Source organism: Ceratotherium simum, chromosome 13 (assembly GCF_057802395.1).
Source record: "Ceratotherium simum simum isolate JZ-2026a chromosome 13, ASM5780239v1, whole genome shotgun sequence".
NCBI lineage: Eukaryota > Metazoa > Chordata > Mammalia > Perissodactyla > Rhinocerotidae > Ceratotherium > Ceratotherium simum.
Window position 1 is genome coordinate 28,586,810 of NC_141912.1, and position 10,845 is coordinate 28,597,654.

Here is a 10,845-nt window from a genome sequence, read left to right on the forward strand (position 1 = left end):
TTTGTTGTTGTTATTATCTACTACTTAATGAGTGAGATCATACGGTATTTGACCTTCTCCCTCTGACATTTCACTTTGCATAATACCCTCAATGTCCATCCATGTTGTCACAAATGGCTGGATTTCATCATTTCTTATGGCTGAGTAGTATTCCATTGTGTATATATCCCACAGCTTCTTTATCCATTCATCCCTTGATAGGCACTCAGGTCGCTTCCAAGTCTTGGCTATTGTGAATAACGCTGCAATGAACACAGGGGTCATGTATCTTTACACATTGGTGTTTTCAAGTTCCTTGGATAAATATCCAGCAGTGGAATAGCTGGATCGTATGGTAGTTCTATCCTTAATTTTTTGAGGAATCTCTATACTGTTTTCCATAGTGTCTTCACCCGTTTGCACTCCCACCAGCAGTGTATGAGAGTTCCCTTCTCTCCACATCATCTCCAACACTTTGTTGTTTCCTGTCTTGTTAATTATAGCCATTCTGACGGGCGTGATGTGATATCTCATTGTAGTTTTGATTTGCATTTCCCTGGTAGTTAATGACGTTGAACATCTTTTCATGTGCCTGTTGGCCATCTGTATATCTTCTTTGGAGAAATGTCTGTTCAGGTCTTTTGCCGATTTTTTAATTGGGTTGGTAGATTTTGTTGTTGAGACGCATGAGTTCTTTATATATTTTGGAGATTAACCCCTCATCAGATATATGGTTTGCAAATATCTTCTCCCAATTGTTAGGTTGTCTTTTCATTTTATTGGTGGTTTCCTTTGCTGTGCAGAAGATTTTTAGTTTGATGTAGTCCCATTTGTTTATTTTTTCTATTGTTTCTCTTGCCGGGTCAGACATGGTGTTTGAAAATATGTTGCTAAGACCGATGTTGAAGAGTGTACTGGCTATGTTTTCTTCTAGGAGTTTCATCGTTTCAGGTCTTACATTCAAGTCTTTAATCCATTTGGAGTTAATTTTTGTGTATGGTGTAAGGTAATGGTCTACTTTCATTTTTTTGCATGTGGCTATCCAGTTTTCCCAACACCATTTGTTGAAGAGACTTTCTTTTCTCCATTGTATGTTCTTGGCTCCTTTGTCAAAGATTAGCTGTCCATAGATGTGTGGGTTTATTTCTGGACTTTCGATTCTATTCCATTGATCTGTGTGTCTGTTTTTGTGCCAGTACCATGTTGTTTTGGTTACTATAGCTTTATAGTATATTTTGAAATCAAGAGTGTGATACCTCCAGCTTTGTTCTTTTTTCTCAGGATTCCTTTAACTATTCGGGGTCTGTTGTTGTTCCATATGTATTTTAGGATTCTTTGTTCTATTTCTCTGAAAAATATTGTTGGAACTTTGATAGGGATTGCATTGAATCTATAGATTGCTTTAGGAAGTATGGACATCTTAACTATGTTAATTCTTCCAATCCAAGATCATGGAATATCTTTCCATTTCTTTGTGTCTTCTTTAATTTCTTTCAGAAATGATTTATAGTTTTCGGTGTACAGATCTTTCACCTCTTTGGTTAAGTTTGTTCCTAGGTATTTTATTCTTTTTGTTGCAATTGTAAATGGGATTTTATTCTTAATTTCTCTTTCTGCTACTTCATTGTTAGTGTATAGAAATGCAACTGATATTTGTATGTTGATTTTGTATCCTACAACTTTACCATATTCGTTTATTACTTCTAAAAGTTTTCTGGTGGATTCTTTAGGGTTTTCTATATATAAAATCATGTCATCTGCAAATAGTGACAATTTCACTTCTTCCTTTCCAAATTGGATCCCTTTTATTTCTTTTTCTTGCCTGATTGCTCTGGCTAGGACTTCCAGTGCTATGTTAAATAGGAGTGGTGAGAGTGGGCATCCTTGTCTGGTTCCTGTTCTTGGAGGGATAGCTTTCAGTTTTTCACCATTGAGGATGATATTAGCTGTGAGTTTGTCATATATGGTCTTTATTATGTTGAGGTACTTTCCTTCTATACACATTTTATTCAGAGTTTTTATCATAAATCGATGCTGTATCTTGTCAAATGCTTTCTCTGCATCTATTGAGATGATCATGTGATTTTTATTCTTCATTTTATTAATGTGGTGTATCATGTTGATTGATGTGCGAATGTTAAACCATCCCTGCATACCTGGAATAAATCCCACTTGATCATGGTGTATAATCTTTTTAATGTATTGTAGTATGCGATTTGCTAGTATTTTGTTGAGGATTTTTGCATCGATGTTCATCAGTGATATTGGCCTGTAGTTTTTTTTATGTGTGTGTTGTTCTTATCTGGTTTTGGTATCAGGGTAATGTTGGCTTCGTAGAATGAGTTAGGGAGCTTCCCCCCCTCCTCGATTTTTTGGAAGAGTTTGAGAAGGATAGGTATTAAGTCTTCCTTGAATGTTTGGTAGAATTCCCCAGGGAAGCCGTCTGGTCCTGGACTTTTATTTTTGTGGAGGTTTTTGATTACTGTTTCGATCTCCTTATTGGTGATTGGTCTATTCAAATTCTCTACTTCTTCTTGATCCAGTTTTGGAAGGTTGTGATTCTAAGAATTTATCCATTTCTTCCGGATTGTCGAATTGGTTGGCATATAGCTTTTCATAGTATTCTCTTATAATCTTTTGTATTTCTGAGGTGTTTGTTGTAATTTCTTCTCTTTCATTTCTGATTTTACTTATTTGTGCCTTCTCTCTTTTTTTCTTGGTGAGTCTAGCTAAAGGTTTGTCAATTTTGTTTACCTTTTCAAAGAACCAGCTCTTGGTTTTATTAATTTTTTCTATTTTTTGGGGGGGTCTCTATTTCATTTATTTCTGCTCTGATTTTTATTATTTCCCTTCTTCTACTGATTTTGGGCTTTGTTTGTTCTTCTTTTTCCAGTTCCTTTAGGTGCATTGTTAGATTGTTTATTTGAGATTTTTCTTGTTTGTTGAGATAGGCCTGTATTGCTATAAACTTCCCTCTTAGAACCACTTTTGCTGTATCCCATAAATTCTGGCATGTCGTATTTTCTTTTTCATTTGTCTCCAGATATTTTTTGATTTCTTCTTTGATTTCTTCGTTGACCCAGTCATTGCTCAGTTGCATTTTGTGTAATCTACACGTATTTGTGGATTTTCTGATTTTCTTCCCTTAGTTGATTTCCAGTTTCATACTGTTGTGGTCAGAAAAGATGCTTGGTATAATTTCAATCTTCTTAAATTTATGGAGACTTGTTTTGTGGCCTAATATGTGATCAATCCTGGAGAATGTTCCATGTGCATTTGAAAAGAATGTGTATTCTTCGGCTTTTGGATGGAATGCTGTGTATATATCTACTAGGTCCATCTGTTCTAGTGTGTTATTTAAGGCCAATGTTTCCTTATTGATCTTCTGTTTGGATGATCTATCCGTTGGTGTAAGTGGAGTGTTAAAGTCCCCTACTATTGTTGTGTTACTATCTATTTCTGTTTTTATGTCTGTTAATAATTGCTTTATATATTTAGGTGCACCAGCATTGGATGCGTAGATATTTACAAGTGTTATATCCTCTTGTTGGATTGTTCCCTTGATCATTATGTAATGCCCTTCTTTGTCTCTTTTTACAGTTTTTGTTTTAAAGTCTATTTAGTCTGATATGAGTACTGCTACCCCAGCTTTCTTTTCATTGCCATTTGCGTGGAGTATCTTTTTCCATCCCTTCACTTTCAGTTTGTGAGTGTCTTTAGGTCTTAAGTGTGTCTCTTGTATGCAGCATATATACGGGTCTTGTTTTTTTATCCATTCAGCCACTCTATGCCTTTTCATTGGAGCAGTTAGTCCAATGACGTTTAAAGTACCTATTGATAAGTATGTACTTACTGCCATTTTTTACCTTTTCTTTTTTTCTCAGTGTTTTAGTAGTCCTTCTCTGTTCCTTTCTTCTTCTATACAGAATTGATGGTCTCTAGTTTGACCGCTATCTGAAAGCTCTACTCTTTAACTCCCCTCCTCCCTCCTTTTATGTTTTTGATATCATATCTAACCTCTTTTTTGTGCATTTGTATCCCTTACCCTCTTATCATGGAAATAGATAATTTTTCCTATTTGTGGTCTTCTCTTTTCCCCTTAAATCAGTCCCTTTAACATTTCTTGTAGCACTGGTTTCTTGTTGACGAACTCCTTTAATTTTTGCTTGTCTGGGAAATTTTGATCTCTCCTTCCATTTTGAATGATAACCTTGCTGGGTAGAGTATTCTTGGCTGTAAGTTTTTTCCTTTTAGCACTTTAAATATATCGTGCCACTCTTTTCTAACCTGTAACATTTCTGCTGAGTAGTCAGCTGATAGCCTTATGGGGTTTCCTTTGTATGTAACTTGACTTTCTCTTGCGGCTTTTAGGATTCTCTCTTTATCTTTAATTCTGGACATTTTGATTATGATGTGTCTTGGTGTGGGCCTCTTTGGGCTTATGTTGTTTGGGGCTCTCTGTGCTTCCTGTACCTGGATGTCTGTTTCCTTCCTTAGGTTAGGGAAGTTTTCATCTATTATTTCTTGAAATAGATTCTCTGCCCCTTTGTCTCGCTCTTCTCCTTCCGGGACACATATAACTTGGATGTTAGTGCGCTTGATGTTGTCCCAGAGTTCCCTTAGACTGTCCTCACTCTTTTTAATTCTTTTCTCTTTTACCTGTTCAGCTTGGGTAATTTCTTCTAGTCTTTCGTCCAGCTAGCAGACCCGTTCTTCTGTATCCTCTACTCTGCTTTTGAGTCCCTCTAGTGAATTTTTCATTTCCAGTATTGTATTCTTCATTTCTGATTGGTTCTTTTTTATATCTTCCATTTCTTTGTTGACATTCTCACTGAGTTCATCTATTCTTCTCCCCAGATCAGTGAGCATCCTTAACACTCTTTGTTTGAACTCTCTGTCGGGTAGTTTGCTCATGTCTGTTTCACTTAGTTCCTTTTCTGAGGTTTGGTCCTGTTCTCTTACTTGGAAGGTATTCCTTTGCCTCCTCATTTTGCCTCTTTCCCTGTGCTTGTTTCTAAGTATTAGGTAGGTCAGCTACGTCTCCTGCTCTTGGATAGGTGGCCTTATGTAAGTGATGGCTTAGGAGGCCTGCAGTAGGTTTCCCTCAGTTTTCAATGTTCCAGGGGTGACCCCTATGTGGGCTACGTGTGTCCTTCTGTGTGGCCTGTTTGCTCTCCCTGTAGGCACCCAGAGAGGCCGAGTTATGCTCCTAGCCAGCTGTTGTAATGTTCAGCTGCTTGTAGTTGTTGTGGGCCCTTCAGTCTCTTTATCAGGTGTGGGGAGACCCAGCACAGTTGGCTGCAAGTTCTAATACCACTTTTGTGTTACAGTATTTCTTTTAAGTGAGTAGGCCCCCAGCGTGGCAAGTTGTTAGGCTCAGGGCCTTACATTTGCTATAAGCTTCCAGCCTTTAGGTCTCTTGTCAGTTCTCTGAGGATTGCAGCTGGGCGGGGCTGGCCTCAGGCACAGGAGCATCCAATTGTTTCAGGCTTTGGAAGGTGGGGCAAACCCCCTATGTGGGTCTTTGAGAAGCACAAGTCTTCTGCAGCTGACAAGCCCTGCCACCCCCAGGTCCACACACACAGTGAACACAGTCCTGCCCCGTGCGCATGTCCCGACCTCTGGAAGCAGACCCAGTCTCTCCACTGCGGGAGCCCCACACACTCCACCACCGCCCCACACTCTCCACCAGCTCCTTGTGCACGTCGTGCCCCGTTGAAGTGGGCTCAGTTGCCAGGCAGCACAGAATCCAGTCACCAATCTATGTAGGCCCACATGTTGCCTGAGGGCTTGTTGTTGTGTGGGGCCAGTCTCTAGTGTGGGCTGCCTGCCCTGGCTGAGCTGGATTAAATCAGTGCTCTAGCGGGTGGGGCAGACCTGGGCTAGCAGGCCTCAGGGAGAACTCCAATGGCATCTGTGTCAGCACATCCACACCAGGCCACAACAATGGCTGCCGCCAATGTCCCAGTTCCTAGAGAGTTCTCACCCCTCACCGAGATGCACTCAGGGCCTATTAGGTGAGTCTCTTTTCACCACAGCACTGTGCACCTTTCTTTCTGGTGATTTTAGGTTGCTTTCTGAAACGGGTGTTTGCCTGTTGGCCCTTTAAGAGCCAGTTTTAATTTCTTTGTGAACCAGCTTTTCTGGGGGTACTCCCCAATGTTTTAGTAGCAGGCAAAGTCAGATATTATGCCACTTGTCTCGATTGTGCTGGGTCCACAAAATGCCCCCTGTGGGGGCGCTCCCCGCCTAGGGCCCCACGCCTCCAGGGAGGGCTGCGTACCTGTGCGCTGCTTCCGGGCAGCCATGAGGCACTGTGGCTTGTGAAGGCGGTGTTTTTCCGCTCCAGGAGGGAGTCTCTGCCTCTTCCACCTCAATTAGGATTGTCAGTTATTGCAGGAGTTCCTCTTATCCAGTTTTCAGTTCTGTCTCAGGGGTAATTTTTCCACGAGTAGTTGTAAATTGGCTGTGTCCACGGGAGGAGGTGAGTTCAGAGTCTGCCTACACCGCCATCTTGACTTCCTTCCTTTTCATAAGTTCATTGTAATATCCATATTAAATTGAGGAAAACAAAGGCTTAGAAATATTAAGTGATTTTTTTCTTAAGGTAAATTTGAGATTCAATTTCCAGTCTTCTATGTCCTAGTCTAATGTTTATTTCATACGTTTTTTCTCCTTTAGCCTTTTAGGTTTCTTCAAGAATATTGACATTGTGCTAGTAGACCATCCACATTAGACAAACTAGAGCACGTGTGGTAAATTCTCCTGAAGGTTGGTGTGAGACCTTGGTCAGGAAAGTAACCTCTATTCAAAGACAAAATTGGCTTTAATTATTATTACTTACTATTATCACTTACCTTTTCAAGTCACATATTATTTCACAAGTGTGAGGTCAGGATGACTAGATTATAGAAGTACTGATTAGCTTATAGAAGCTCAATATATTTAAAGGATTGATTGTAATTTAATATAATGGTCAGAGTATACATATTTATTTTGGATAAATAAAAGGGAGATTAAGTATTTGAAATATTGGTTTAATTTGCAACCCCAATGCAGAAAAGACTTAAGCCAAAGAGAAAATGAAGGTACACATAAATAGGACAACAAACATTTATAGATATAAAATATAATTTTCTCCTAAGAGTCCATTACTATTATATTTTTGGTGTACTTAGGTAATTGCAGGTAGCAAATGACTTAATATATTTCCCAACTCTATTCATTACAAATTGTAATAAGTTAAGAACAAACTTATATTCTCTTTTTGGACACTTTCTGTGAGCTGGTGAACTGTTTCTGAAGGCAACTCTAAAAGAGGTATTATGTGGAAAATAAGGACATCAACAATATCCTGTATCATATTAAATATATTTTATGTGAGCCATAACTGTGTTGTTCTGACTGGGAAAGTAAAAAATATCCAGTGATTCCTTTCTCTTCACATTTCAAGAATTATGAAGTGATAGAAGAGAAAATATTATGTTACTTTTAGAATCCAGCAATGTATCCTTCCAAATCTATCTAGATTACAACAACTATAAAATAATGGTGTCTTTTAGAGAAAGGTATCAGAGCATAGAAAATAATAAAATTTAATTTTAAAGTTATCACATTTTCCCACAAAAAGATGAACACTATATCATGATAAATGGAAATAAAAATATTTATTCATTTTATGAAATTCCACTACATACGACATTGCTACAGTTCTCAAAATTCATATAAGTTTCATAATTCCATAGATCTATGTCAAAAGCCTGTTTAATCTCGAACTAGTTATATTCTCCTTCCACTGAGATTGAGACATTCATGGAAGAAATGTTTAATGAAAGAATAAGAAATGAATAAGACTGTGTTGTCACCTTTAAAACCCTTTAATTTGTTCCTTCTCACTCCCCTGTATCATGATAAAGAAGTAACAGACAAATAACAAAGACTCTTTACCCAAGATATTGATATTGATGCCAATGATCAGAGGCATAACAAATGGTTATAATATTGTTTACAATCACAAAATGTTTACATATGAAAATTATTATATTAATTGATCTCTATGATCTACAGATTACTTGCCTCAGTAAAAATTAAAGACAACTAGAAAACATATTTCTTTGCCTTATCCACTCCAATATTTTTCTATGACTTCCAGTTCCTCTTCTTTGTAGATTTGTGGTCAACTCTCACCAGTTTCTTTTTTTTTTTTTTTTTTTTTTATTGCAGTAACATTGGTTTATAACATTGCAAAAATTTCAGGTGTACATCATTGTACTTCTATTTCTGCATGGACTACATCATGTTCACCACCAAAATACTAATTACAACCCATCACCACACACATGTACCGAATTATCCCTTTCACCCTCCACCCTCCCCTTCCCTCTGGTAACCACCAATCCAATCTCTGTCCCTATGTGTTTGTTTATTGTTGTTATTATCTACTACTTAATGAAGGAAATCATACGGTATTTGGCCTTCTCCCTCTGACTTATTTCACTTTGCATTATACCCTCAATGTCCATCCATGTTGTCACAAATGGAATACTACTCAGCCATAAGAAACGACGAAATCACCAGTTTCTTTAGTGCATCCTTCATGTGCTTATTCCTTAAGGTATAAATGAGAGGGTTGAGACTTGGAGTGATGATGGTGTAAAAGTGGGTGAGGAACTTGCCTTGGTCTTTGGAGGCACTATTACCTGGTTGAAAGTATAGGTATACAATAGTTCCAAAGAAGATGAACACCACAGTGAGATGAGATCCACAAGTATTCATTGCTTTTCGTTGGCCTGCTTTTGACTTCATTCTCAGCACAGCTTTGGCAATGTAGCCATAGGATAAAAGAATAAGGATGAGGGGTGTAAGGACAATGACAATGCCTAAAGCAAAAACAGACATTTCAACTGTTGTGGTGTCTATACAAGCTATCTTGACCATAGCTGGCAACTCACACAAGAAGTGATCCAGACGGTTGTTTCCACATGTGGGCAAATTCAGGGTGAGTGTACATAATACTACAGAGTTGGCCAAACTAATACTCCAGACCATAATAATCATCTTGACACACAGATGTGGGTTCATGATTATCAAATAATGCAAGGGCTTACAAATAGCTGTAAAACGATCATAGGACATAACAGCCAGGAGAAGACACTCAATGGAGCCCAACCACAAATAAACATAGAGTTGAATGACACAGCCTACATAGCTGATGGTCTTATCAGGTCCCCACAAGTTAACCAGCATCTGAGGGATGATGCTGGTTGTGAAACATAGATCCAGGAAAGATAAATTCCTAAGGAAGAAATACATCGGTGTGTGGAGACGGGAATCCAGGAGAGATGCAAGAATGATGGCTGTGTTACCCACCAATGTAATTAAGTAGAAGATGGTGACAATTCCTGACAGGACCATCTCCAGTTTGGGGTGGTCGGAGAAGCCAAGCAGAATAAAACCACGTAGAAAAGTATAATTGCTTTGGTCCATAGTCCTTCAATGCCCAAATCCTAGAATGATAAGAGTAGGAGGAAGAAGAGGGGGAGGAGGAGGAGAAGAAAATGAAGAATAATAAGAAAAAGAAGAAATTTGTCAATATAGACTATCTAAATAATTTGATGAAATACAGAAGTAAATAAATGGAGAGAGTTTATATTAATAATTGAAAAAAATTAATGGTAAAGTAAAAATTATAGCCAAATAATATGATATTGTTGTAGATTCTTTTATGGTGATAAATTCCATGCTATATTTTTATCTAGATGACCTTGGGGAGTTCACTCTTAAACTCAGGGTCTGAATTTTCTCACATGTAAATTTGGCAGTTTTGACTAAATCTGTTTTTAAAATGATGTGACTCGATGATTCTTTATAAAGCTTGTTAGCTTTATGTAATGAACATACTGTTTTACTTGGTCAGTGAATTCACTTATAAAATCTAATTATTTGGTTAATGTTGGAATGAAAGAGTGGTCCTCTTTTTCCCTGTCTTAGTGATTAGCACCTTTGATTTCCCAGTTTCCTATGTAGTAGATCTGGCTTTTATCCTCAGCACTTTTATCTTTCTCATCTCTAATACATAATTTATCACCAAAATTGGTAAATTTGAATGCAAAAATATTTGTTGACTATGCTCTCACTTTTAAAAATTTCCTCCATCACTATCTTAATCCAAAAAAAGGTAACATTCTGTTGAGTGATGTTGTAAATGGGAGAAGCTGTACATGTGTGTGGGGAGAGGATATATGGGAAATATCTGTATCATTCTCTTAATTTTGTTATAAACCTAAAACTACTCTAAAAAAAATTAAAAAGACAAAAAACTTAGAGAAAACATATGATTGAAAAACAACAGTTAAATATCAAACTTGTGCCTCTTTCTCTCTCTCTGTAGATTTAGTAGAAAAGTTGTGATTTTTGTTTGTTACACCATTTAAAGTATGTTTCCTGAATATTACGAAGAAATTACTTCAAACTGTGGTCATGATTCAAAAGTGGTCACATTTAGAAGACTAACTGAATATACTGGTCGAGATAGTTGTTTTGACAGTCATTTGATGATATCCTCAGAATTAGCTTTCTGAGAATCATTTTTTGAGCCTGGGTTCTGCCATTGACCAAGTTGGACAGAAAGAAAAAAATAACTCTGAAATGTATTGCAAGATGTCACACATCATTAGAGTTCTATAATATCTGAGTAGGGGGATGAATAAATAATTAATATTTATTTATTTTGACATACATGTGGTATATGTAATTGTGCCTAACTTCTGAGTAAGACAGAACTGTAGTTAAAATTAAATGAAAACAAAAATGAAAATGTTTTAAAAATTAAAGCCAGTCCCATGATGTTAATTCTTTAACTATTTC

At 37.4% G+C, this 10,845-nt stretch overlaps 1 protein-coding gene across 1 annotated transcript; it reads right to left on the reverse strand.

Annotated features, from left to right (window-relative positions):
* Nucleotides 1–8,118: 8,118 nt before the first annotated feature.
* On the reverse strand, nucleotides 8,119–9,465 carry LOC101387512 (olfactory receptor 2W1-like). The gene is made up of 2 exons (XM_087438207.1): nucleotides 8,554–9,465; nucleotides 8,119–8,172 (listed from the first exon to the last, which is right to left on the reverse strand). Exons 1-2 carry the CDS (start codon nucleotides 9,463–9,465, stop codon nucleotides 8,119–8,121), a joined length of 966 nt encoding a protein of 321 aa, XP_087294333.1.
* Nucleotides 9,466–10,845: the final 1,380 nt, after the last annotated feature.

Coding starts and splice junctions, on each gene's coding strand:
- LOC101387512 (XM_087438207.1), bottom strand. CDS start 9,465: ATGGACCAAAGCAATTATACTTTTCTACGTGGTTTTATTCTGCTTGGC. Junction 8,173..8,553: donor AGGATGCACTAAAGAAACTG/GTGATTTCGTCG, acceptor AAAAAAAAAAAG/AAACTGGTGAGAGTTGACCA.